Source organism: Sinohyriopsis cumingii, chromosome 13 (assembly GCF_028554795.1).
Source record: "Sinohyriopsis cumingii isolate HCF-2022 chromosome 13, ASM2855479v2, whole genome shotgun sequence".
Lineage (NCBI taxonomy): Eukaryota > Metazoa > Mollusca > Bivalvia > Unionida > Unionidae > Sinohyriopsis > Sinohyriopsis cumingii.
In genome coordinates, this window is record NC_142973.1 from 80,062,445 (window position 1) to 80,075,095 (window position 12,651).

At 36.3% G+C, this 12,651-nt stretch overlaps 1 protein-coding gene across 2 annotated transcripts in view; it reads left to right on the forward strand.

Annotated features, from left to right (window-relative positions):
* LOC149785887 (uncharacterized) overlaps positions 1-12,651 on the forward strand; it is an 87,578-nt gene that overhangs the window by 4,703 nt on the left and 70,224 nt on the right. For both annotated transcript variants that reach the window (XM_089979877.1, XM_089979878.1), the window contains exons 5-17: positions 22-585; positions 1,306-1,341; positions 1,916-2,050; positions 3,712-3,846; positions 4,639-4,665; positions 5,237-5,354; positions 5,811-5,953; positions 6,673-6,787; positions 9,253-9,392; positions 10,003-10,131; positions 10,748-10,777; positions 11,294-11,408; positions 12,184-12,419. In XM_089979877.1, coding sequence (XP_089836003.1) covers positions 22-585; positions 1,306-1,341; positions 1,916-2,050; positions 3,712-3,846; positions 4,639-4,665; positions 5,237-5,354; positions 5,811-5,953; positions 6,673-6,787; positions 9,253-9,392; positions 10,003-10,131; positions 10,748-10,777; positions 11,294-11,408; positions 12,184-12,419 — 1,923 coding nt within the window. The remainder of the gene's footprint in view (positions 1-21; positions 586-1,305; positions 1,342-1,915; positions 2,051-3,711; positions 3,847-4,638; positions 4,666-5,236; positions 5,355-5,810; positions 5,954-6,672; positions 6,788-9,252; positions 9,393-10,002; positions 10,132-10,747; positions 10,778-11,293; positions 11,409-12,183; positions 12,420-12,651) is intronic.

Here is a 12,651-nt window from a genome sequence, read left to right on the forward strand (position 1 = left end):
TAACGTACTAAATCTCCACAGCCTGTATGCAGCAAGCTGATCTTGTCTTCCTTGTGGATTCCTCTGGCAGCATTGGACAAACCAACTTCTTGAAGATGGAGAGCTTTCTGAAACAAATTGTAAACAATTTGGATGTCGGTCCTAACAAAGTTCACGTGGGTCTGATGCAGTTCAGCAACTACCCATCATTAGAATTCCCGCTGGATATGTATTCTAGTCGCCAGGACGTCATGGCAGGAATAGATAAGATGCAATACATGGGTGGTGGCACCAACACCGCAGATGCTATCAAATACATGCGTAGTCAGCTCTTCTCTCAGAACAGCGGCGCAAGAAGCAACGTTCCACGTATTGCCGTAGTGATTACGGACGGCCGTTCTGCCAACCCGACGGCCACGCAGACGGAGGCTGACAACGCACGCGTTGACAACATTGGAATGATCTCAATCGGCGTCGGCGGAGGAGTGGACACGAATGAACTTCATAATATCGCCGACCAGCCCGCCAGCCAGAATTCCTTCACAGTCAGCAACTACGACCAGCTGCAGAGTATCGTTGGTCAGCTCATTCAGAGGGCATGCATGGGTAAGCATTATCATCTTTTTCTCTCTCCGATTTATAATGTAAAATGAGAAATACTTTGTTTGAAATTAGTGAATTCAGATTTAAGAATAGACTAATCCTGAACGGCAACCAACGTTTAGGTTGATGTTCCAGTAGGACTTGGAATAAATCCACGCAGAGAGAAATAACATCGACATATATTTCCTTGCAGAACAGTCAAAACTGCAAGCAGAGTTTATTAAATCATATTATTGTCCACATAAAAATAATACTAAAATCATTATTTGTACCAGCAACATATGATTATGAATATTTAGAATATATATATATATATATATATATATATATATATATATATATATATATATATATATATATATATATATATATATAATTAGCAGAGCTTCATTCTCAATAAAAGTAAGATTGTTCTGCAGATGTTAGTATATGTTTGTGATCCCATAACATTATACATTATAAAAAGTGATTTATGTAGGGATCTCAACCTTTTACCAGAGCAACCACCTAGATTGCATTTAGGTAATAGATATATTTTCTTGCAGTAGATTGACTTATGCCAATTTTCACAGACAGAGAACACATTAGATTTAGGTCTTTTGGTTAATCTTAAGCATGATTATTCCTACAGTAACCAAAGACTTTATTTGACTCGCATTCAAAATGTGTCAGCCACAACTATATTTTCAACATCAAAGATCTTAATATAATTTTCCATTTCAGTACGATCAACAGCACCTCCACGCACCAATCAACAAGGTAAAACTTACGATTTTTTGTTGTTTCTTCTTGGGAGTTAAAACACCAGCTTATCCAAAGCAGGGAAAGGAAGAAATATTTCATTCGAGTATCTATTTATTTTTAGTATATGTAAAGGAAGACAAGTTTAAATTGTATACAGTTTTGAATCCTAGCACATTACATTGTCATTCAACAGCTACTTGTAAAATTAGTGTCGCTGATTTAAACTTAGAGCTGTTGTTCAATGAAAGTACTTTGCAGATACAGGTAAAGGCAATTAACCTTTTAAGTGAAATGCAGAAAACTTCAGTGATGTTTAATCATGCACAAGCGAATATCATATCTGAATCATATCCCAAATATATATCACCCACAGCCATTTCCCCTACAAATTCTAAACTTAATTTGAACATCATGTTGCTTTTTTCTTCCTCCAATTAAATGGCGGTGATTTCAAATACCAACAAATTTGCTCTAGAAATTATTCGACTGAACAACTTGGAATTAAAGATGGCATATTATATGTAACCCTTGACAGAACAAACCTTTCACTCTGACCGGTGTTCTTTTCATATTTTCTTAATGTATGTAGGAGGAGGAACGCCAGCCCCAGACCCATGCAGTGACAGAATCGTTAACTGCAGGAACTACGAAATGTCCGTTTGTAGTGGAACCTATGCCCCATGGGCCAAAGATAACTGTGCAAGTTACTGCGGGTTTTGCCAACGTAAGCAGATCCGTCATGCAAATCTCACTAACACATATGCGTCATGCAAATCTCACTAACACATATGCGTCATGCAAATCTCACTAACACATATGCATCATGCAAATCTCACTAACACATATGCGTCATGCAAATCTCACTAACACATATGCGTCATGCAAATCTCACTAACACATATGCGTCATGCAAATCTCACTAACACATATCCGTCATGCAAATCTTTCTAATATCAGAAGCATCCTGCATATCTCATGAACATATCACAAGCCTCATGCAAATCTCACTAACATCACAAGTGTTATGTAAGTCTCACTAACATATCACAAGCCTCATGCAAATCTCACTAACATATCACAAGCCTCATGCAAATCTCACTAACATATCACAAGCCTCATGCAAATCTCACTAACATCACAAGCCTCATGCAAATCTCACTAACATCACAAGTGTTATGTAAGTCTCACTAACATATCACAAGCCTCATGCAAATCTCACTAACATCACAAGTGTTATGTAAGTCTCACTAACATATCACAAGCCTCATGCAAATCTCACTAACATCACAAGTGTTATGTAAGTCTCACTAACATATCACAAGCCTCATGCAAATCTCACTAACATCACAAGCATTATGTAAGTCTCACTAACATATCACAAGCCTCATGCAAATCTCACTAACATCACAAGTGTTATGTAAGTCTCACTAACATATCACAAGCCTCATGCAAATCTCAATAGCATCACAAGCGTTATGTAAGTCTCACTAACATATCACAAGCCTTGTGCAAATCTTACTAACATCACAAGCGTTGTGTAAGTCTCACTAACATATCACAAACCTCATGCAAATCTCACTAACATCACAAGCCTCGTGCAAATCACACTAACATGACAAGCATTATGTCTCACTAACATATCACAAACTTCATGCAGATCTCACTAACATCACAAGCCTCGTGCAAATCTCACTAATATCACAAGCGTTATATAAGTCTCACTAACATATCACAAACCTTGTGCAAATCTCACTTGCATATCATATGCATCATGCATATTCCATCTTCTTTTGATTTATATTCATATTGTTGTTTTTAATAATAATTATTTTTTCTTTTTTTTCCTTTGGGGTGGGGTGGGGGCTTGTTGATAACCTTGTGGTATATTATCGACAGTGCTCTTCTTGCACATCATCATTCTAAGCATCTCTGCTAAGCTTCTACTTCTCTGTCTGAACCACATTGATCTTACACAGGTGATCATCAAATAGCCCTGTGTCACCTGCATACACTAATATCACAATACATCTATCTGCTTCTTAGACAGATTGTAAGAATTAGAACCAAACATAATTCTTTCCAGTATAGCTTATCTTGAACCATCTTACATTTTATGACATTTATGAACCTGATCTACTTTCTTATTGAGTGCTTTACCAAATCATATATATCCAACTGTCCAATAAGAATAAAGTCAGTTATTGAGTGCTTTACCAAATCATATATATCCAACTGTCCAATAAGAATAAAGTCAGTTATATTAAGGTGTATTTGTTGCTATTTGAATAACTTTCCATCGAATAAAGTGCAAAGTGTTGATGTCATAGTTCGTTATGCCAGCCTATTTGTGATTATTCACTCATTCTTTAAACCTTTACTCTGCAGCATTATACACAACGGCCCCTCCCCCATGTGAAGACAAATTGGATAACTGCGCCTCCTTCAGCATGGACGTATGTTTGCAGGCAGACTACAAACGGTGGGCTGAGGACAACTGCAGAAGGTTCTGCGGGTTTTGTGGTAAGTTTGTTGGATAGAATAAATTAAACTAATCAAACTTCTGGTGGATAGCTGGACAGGTCCAGATGCTGTGCACACCTTTTGTAGTGACCTGGATAGCGAAACATTATGTACTTGTTTTGCAATTTCCAGGTTCCGGATACGATAACTGATCCCTGTATGTGCGTGGGGGTGATATCTCTCAATCGAGTGTGTTTTTTTGTTTGGGTTCTTAGGTTTCCTTCACATCAATCTTTGGCATGAGGATGAATTTTGCATATGTTACTATAACTTGTAAAATCTACAAAAAATATATATAAACATAAAACATCTGATATAAACGTAAAACATCTGATATACGGAAAAAGAGATTGGATTCATAAATAGGGATAACCAATAACAAGCTGTAAAGAGAAGGTTTAGAATGGATGGTTAATATTTGGCGATCCAGATTATTTCTTCATTTCAGTGAAATCTTCATATACTTTGTCTGAGAAAAAAGGAGGACATGGTACTATATTTAACGCGATGCATGTACAGCAGTTGATTGCATGTGTACTTCATAATCCATAACCGATTGCTTCTGACCAATTTAAAACAACAACACCAACATCACCAAAACAACACGATGATTCAGATAGTAAGTAAATGGTTAAGCAAGGTTGACTGACATGTTAGAAAAGTCTAATGACTTGTGAGTACAAAACAACAAGGATCAATTGTCGAAACTCTGTGTCTACCTTATTTGTTTATGGAAATTACATTTTAGTCATCATCTGTTTTGAAGGTTTAGCAATTTATGTTTTTTTTCAGGCCCCCAAACATCATCTGTAGGATTCTGTAAGTACTCCTTCTGTCATATGTCTCATAAACCCTGCACACATCTCACAAACCCTGAAGAGAACAGAACAACATGTATACAACTTTCCATGACAATATAATATACTGTATAGTGATTGCGCTACACACACACACACACACACACACACACACACACACACATATGTGTAGCTTTTTGGGTTTGAGTGATTATTTGTTGATTATAGGAAGCCGTTGTTGCACAGATATTTGTCAAACCGAATAATTAGCCAAGTCCTAGGAGTACACATCATAATTTAAAGAATTGGGATAACATGGGTTAGTTTTGTAAATAAATTGACCCGTCCTAGTGATTGGGTCGTGTTTTGTAGTACATGGCATAAAGTGACAATCTTAGGTTTGAAAGGTCTAATTTATGAGTCTCTCTCTCTCTCTCTGTCTCTCTCTCACACACACACACACACACACACACATTGATGCACGAGTCGAGTAACATACTGTAAGATGATACAAGAGGTAATAAGTGTTCACCTATAAATGCCACATTACCAATGCGTGTATTCATGACTTCACTTTCACCCTGTGTATTCAGACGGGAAATGCTTCTACAAGGGAAAGAGTTACCAACATGGAGAGAAGTGGGACGATGGTTGTGACTACTCCTGTGTTTGCGAGGATGGAAAAAGTGGCCGCTACAGATGCTATAACAGGTATGTCATTTTATACACCTTTCTACAAAGTGGCCAAATAATCAGGGTTACTTATATAAGAATGATTTATCTGTTTGTTTATTGTGGATTTGCCTCAGACCTGCTGACTTTGGGTTGATCTACACATTGGTCAGCATTGGTTTGGACTTAAATCTTGTGTTTCAGCCAAGTCATTCTTTACGCTTGCATGTCTTCTGCCAAGTCTCTAACTCTGCATACGATAATGAAATAGAACTCCAGGTATTTGTATACATGTCATTAGCATACTACAACACTACATCCAGTTACCATGGCTACATTTGGCTGTAAATTAGCCATAAAATCTGATACAGCAACCAGTCATTTCATTCATTCATTTATTTAAAAGTTGCTCACAGTCATGTGACATAACCACTTGCTTTGCATTGTGTATTGACATAGTCACTTACTACACATTCTGTATTGTTAAAATTACAGATGCCCAGTTTATTACAACCTACCATCTGGATGTACCCTGGTACATAACCCCAACGAATGCTGCCAGCAACCAGTCTGTAACTTCAACCAGCAACTGCAGAGCTTCCAGAGCTCAGGGCCTGGAAGGACACCAGATGGCATCAGTAAGTCTTTGCTGCAGTTTATGTTTTAAACATTTAAAAAACACCACCTCCTGACTCTGAATTAATGTTTCTAATGCAAACTTGCAGATACCTTTAAGGGGGTTCCTGAGTCGCCAAGTGGTCTAAAGCACTAATTACTGTTATGGATGACAGCCATCTCACCTCTGCCTGTGTGGGTTTGAGTCTTGGGCTTGGGCAATGTGGGTACATGAGAAAGCTTGCCAGTACCTTCTTATGGGTTGGGGGTTCTTCCAGGGGTTGTCCTGGGTTTTTCCTCCACCAGTTATACCAGCTACCATGTATAGCCTGTCTTGTGCTGAAAAATGGCATTAAACCCTATAAAAACAACAACAACAGCAGATGCCTGTTAACTGGGAAAAACATTTCTTTTTCTGTAATTACAGTGGATGAAAAGGAACATTTCCAATTAAAAAATAATTTTTTATTGATTTTATTCCAATTTTGCCACTTCAAACAGAGAGTGCTAAAGCATCAACAAAAATGCTATCATTGGATACAAACAAATTCAAAGGGAAATGGGGTTCTCTGTTTGAAATTGCAGAAATAAAGTGACCATTTCATTTTGGGAGTGGTCTCGAGACCCAGAGCATTAAGTGACTTATTTAATCCCTAAGTCCCTAGCATTCTCTCATGAATGTTTTTTTAAATCTGATTCTATCCAATTATGCTTTTCATTTTCTAACCTTTTCATTTTACAGATGTGTGTGTGTACAAGGGAAATAACTACTATCAAGACCAGACTTGGAATGATGGCTGTGACTTCACTTGTTCCTGTACAGATTCCAACTCAGGATTATACAAGTGCCACTCTAGGTACAGCATGTTTGTAAATTATAATGTATTCAGTTTTAATGAAGTAATGAGAAAGTATGTTTTCTCAGTGGTGACAAGAATATCTAATAGTAAGAACTGTATATAGAAATCTCTTTGGAACTATGCCTTTACCTCATACAAGCATCTTTGGACGCCTTTACTCCATTCGCATGGAAGCGCCTTTTGACGCCTTTACTCCATTCACATAGAAGCGCCTTTTGAAGCCTGCTGTAAACACCTGCTGTAAACATCAGCCATTTTGAGCTGGTTTTCGAAGCACCACCTTCAGGGAAAACCCCCCTATTAGATACTACATTCATTTCTGCGAACGACAATTGCGTCAGATCACGTGGTCGCTATGTATGCACGGGTCAATATCTGCTATTTAAAGTAACTGGGTCGCAATCTCCACTCTCCAAAATGGTGGTCGCGGATTTCATTCAGTACGTACGAAGTTTTGAAGATTAGAATAACAACTATGAAAGATTCAATAACTTAGGTAAAGGCTCTGATATTGATGTAGGAAGCAGTTAGTTTTTATTGATTATCAAATTCAGATGACTTAGTGATGTAGACGCAGACGAAAAACATGTAAATTTCGAGTATGGGAAATGGCAGCTACGGTTGGTCATGCAGTCTCACTGACATGATGGTGAATGAGTTCTCTCTTGATTTTAAAGCACATAAAAAATTCTTCCACGAAAAATAATTACACAGCTATAACAATCGGACTTTACTCTTACATTTTTCCACATATTTAAAGATGTGTACCAAAAATGTAAAATGGTTAAAACTGCTGTTAAACGTAACATACACTACATTGCTTAACAGTTCACAGGCAGACCTATGCGTATGATGTCGACTATAAACAGGTGTTCTATCTATAGCGTGCTGCACTTTGTCACTATGCTCTATGATGTAAAGGGCTATGACATTCATTTAAATTCTCATATTATTAGTAGATGGAACAAATTACTCTTTAAATGTGCCATTTAATTTCATTCTTAACAATGCATGGCACAGTTAATTGTTGTAGGTATATCTGTGTACTTGTATGTATGATATATATGTTCTTTTATGTTTACAATGATTTTACTTTATATCTATATTTTAATTTAGAGGTATGGACTTTGTAGTCTGAAATAAAGAACTCTTATCTTATGTCAGTGACAGACTAATCAAAGGCATTCCAACCTCATGATATGTAATTTTAGGTGACTAATTGGGTCATTCTAACCTCATGCCATGTAATTTTAGGTGACTGACCAATAGGGTCATTCCAACCTCATGACATGTAATTTTAGGTGGCTGACTAATATGGATGTATTCCAACCTCATGACATGTAATTTTAGGTAGCTGACTAATATGGATGTATTCCAACCTCATGACATGTAATTTTAGGTAGCTGACTAATATGGATGTATTCCAACCTCATGACATGTAATTTTAGGTAGCTGACTAATATGGATGTATTCCAACCTCATGACATGTAATTTTAGGTAGCTGACTAATATGGATGTATTCCAACCTCATGACATATAATTTTAGGTAGCTGACTAATATGGATGTATTCCAACCTCATGACATGTAATTTTAGGTAGCTGACTAATATGGATGTATTCCAACCTCATGACATGTAATTTTAGGTAGCTGACTAATATGGATGTATTCCAACCTCATGACATGTAATTTTAGCCTAGTTGCAGGAATAATAAAGAACTTTTCATTTAAGTAATCAAAGAATCTAACATTTTTAAAAAAAATCATTAATGTGGAATTTTTGGCCTGATTGCAGAGTAGTATGGATTGATTTAAATCTGAATGCCTATCCATTTATCTACTATGTCTCTAGGCCATTTTCGTTGATGCTATCGATGTTGAGACAAATGTCTCATGAGGATACTTGAGCCATCTGTGAAAGTAGGTTACTGTGACTTATATTTCATGGTTTGCAATTTTGCCTTACTGCGATTGTTAGTTTTGTTTTGTTTTGTTCAAGAAAAGGTTTGTCAGCTTAATGTTTTGCTGTTTGAAAGACATTGTCTGCTCACTTCTGTGTGTTTCAGAATATCTGGATTTTTCAGTTACTTTTTAATCATAAGTTCTAGATCTCCAAGCCTTATACATATAGAGAATTGAGAAACAGCAACCTAATTTTGATCTCAAAACCTTAAGCTTCTATTTGAGGTACACATACAGTTTAAATATATCAAACAAAAGACTGGAACCCAAAACTAAATTCAGTTTTGGCCTGATTGAAGATACAAAATAGTAAAACTTTGGGATTTGATCTGGATTTTATAAAATGTTAAAACTTTGGGCTTTGATCTGAATTTTAAATTTGTTTCAAGTTTTGGGGATTTGATTTTAAGTTTCATCATTAAATGTTCCAAGAATATGACATATTTGTTTACCTGCTGCTGAATGATGCAATATTTTAGTTGTTCTTTTTTCCCCCTTGCAGGTGCCCCCAGTACACAACTATCCCCAGTTACTGCCACATGGAGAAGAAGCCTGGTGACTGTTGTTCAAAGCCAGCCTGTGAGTTTAACACTCAGCAGGGAAGTTTCACTGGAATGGGCTCTATCAGTGGAAAGGGTGTTGGTGAGCATATCTTTTTCATTAGTTCTGTGATACTCATGATGCCAACAGCAATTGGTCAGCATTAACAAACGGAACAGCACATGATTGGTGTGTGAGACTGACAGATAGAACAGCACATGATTGGTGTGTGAGACTGACAGATAGAACAGCACATGATTGGTGTGTCAGACTGACAGATAGAACAGCACATGATTGGTGTGTCAGACTGACAGATGGAACATCACATGATCATTGTATCAGACTGACAAATAAAACTAAACAAAAATGTGAATGCTAAAGAAAATGTGCATGTATTTTGTGACAAAATTCATAAGTAACTGACTCCAATATTCCAATGACATGAAGACCATCAAATTATGTAGGGAAAGTCGTGTATTTGCAGATTTTTTAAAATGCAATCATTGTTAAGTCTACTAATTGAGAGTGGATATTCTCTGTCCAAGATAGCCATTATTACATTAATACTTTACTTGAGAATATCATGACATTGTATGAGTTAATTGTATTTATGTACACATTTGTGTTCCTTCCTTGTACCAACTTGATGGACTATCTAACACACACTTAATCTGTTTTTAGATTTTATGATATTTCATTTTCTGTAACATAGGTGAGACCCCTACTGCCCCTCCTCCCTGTGTGGACAATCTAGCAGACTGTAGTCGGTATGAGGATGGCATGTGCCAGAAGTATATACCATGGGCCAGGGATAACTGCCGCAAATACTGCAACTTGTGTGGTTAGTTTAAAGCATCAGATGCAATGACTTGATAGAGTTCAGTTTTTCACAAATCTGGACAAATGTTGAAATTATTGAGAGAATTTCATAAATTTCATATTAAATGAGCACAGATACAAAACCATATTTAGGGATGGCTCATGCTGATTGTTTCAGTAAATCTGTATAAAGGGAATAGCAAGAAATTCAATTAAACACTAATAACATCACAAGCTTACCTTATGCGCCATGATAAGTTGTATATATTGTATTTAGACAGAAAAATAATGTGGCCAGTTTGAAAATGATAGCATTGTATTAACTGTTATATAATGTGACCAGTTTGAAAATGAAATTGTGATATGTATCACAAAACCAATGGTACAATATATCACAAAACCAATGGTACAATATATCACAACCTATGTATCATGATATGCATCACAAACCCAATGGTACAATATATCACAACCTATGTATCATTATATGCATCACAAACCCAATGGTACAATATATCACAATCTATGTATCATGATATGTATCACAGACACAGTTTCACTCATAGTAATAATAAATATTATAATTTGTTCAGTCAACATAAATTGAAGTTAAATAAATTTATAAATTTATCTTTCAGATGAGACAGCCCCCACCCCAGGCCCTACTGGTAAGCTGTTCACTAAGTTGTAAATTTATTTACAAATCGCCTGAGAATAAGAATAGATTATTTTCTTTAAATACATACCTACACCCAGTACTTAGATGTCGCAGTGAGAGTATTTTGGATCATTTAGAATATTTTCTTTAAATACATACCTACACCCTGTACTTAGATGTCGCAGTGAGAGTATTTTTTATCATTTAGAATATTTTTCTAAACATTTGGTGAGAGAGAAAGTGAGGTATTTTAGGGCACAACAACACTTTGGAGGTTATATCATCCCAAAGCAAGTAAATAAAAGTAAACAAAATGCATTTGATAGTTTACATAATGTGGGAAACGTGTAATTAGAAAGAGGTAAAGGTTGTAAAATTTCATTTATTTCTGTTAGAATGTGGTTAAAGAAAGAGTTTGTAATTTTACTTATGAAGGATGTACTTTGAGTAACAGTGGTGGTCCACCTGCATGTCCATTTTATTGCCCAGCAGCAATGTAATGGTGGTGTTTCTTGTCTCATTACAGATAAGTGTATTTACCAAGGGAACATTTTCTCCCAGGGCCAGACTTGGAAAGTTGGCTGTGACACGGTATGCACCTGTGAGAATGCTGCTTATGGATACTACAGATGTGTTAACACGTAAGTAGAAATGTTTGAATGCTTCAATATGCATGTGTTCACACGTGACTCAAACATGAGACAAATTTGGGAATGTGTAGGTAATGATTTGTAAATATCTTCAGATATGTCCGTATTAAAGACTATGGGTTGACATTCTAAGTAGAAATCTGTTAGCATGAAGGTACAAATGTGTTGACATGATAAATAGAAATCCAATGATTCAGCATGAAGGTACAGATGTGATGACATTCTGAATAGAAATCCATCAGCATGAAGGTACAGATGTGTTGACATGATAAATAGAAATCTGTTAGCATGAAGGTACAGATGTGTTGACATTCTAAATAGAAATCCATCAGCATGAAGGTACAGATGTTGTAACATGATAAATTGAAATGAAACCTGTTGGCATGAAGGTATATATATGTTAGACAGGTTAAGTCATAAGAAGAGATGTATTAACATTTAGGTAAAGATTCATTAACATTTAATTACAGGGTGTTAACACACAAGAGCAGATGCCTACATATTGTACATTTGGCAAAAATCTCAACAATATACATACATTTTTGCCAGTATGTCCCAGCATTGTATTCTGTATAGATTACATGATCACACAACTTGAGACTGACACTTGATAAAACATTTTGACATGAACAGTCTAATTTAATGTTGAACTCTAACTTGGGGAAAATTTTAAAATGTAATTAAAATGGATTTTGACATTCAGTTACCTTTTTTGTATAAAGTCAAACATGCTCACAGATGAGTTGCAATTTTATTTTTTACACAGATGTCCTCAGTACAACAACTTGCCTACTGGTTGCTATGAAACAAAGAAATCTGGGGAATGTTGCACAACAGTGAAATGTGATCAGGGTACCTTCCTCTCTTCCACAAACAATCTGATGAGCATTGGCAATGGTGGACTAATCTTCACAGGAGCTTCTCCTTTCCAACCCACAATTCCCTCAGGTGGCACCCCACCTCCAGGTGCAGGTGGTACCAACAACCAGGCCCCCAGAATAAGTATGTGGTTTTCTTCATCTCTGTAACTTCTACATGTGTAGAAAACTGCAAATCCATAGAGATCATCCCCCAGAGTATCCATAATAATCATCTAAGTTTTCTTTTCTTTTTTTAAATATGGCTGCTGAAAGAAGCTATGCAAGACTTTATGAACATGAGATCAATTTCACAAATATTTTGCTACCATTTTGATGAAATTTATTCCCCAGCTCAGTGGGCAAGAGAAGAAATA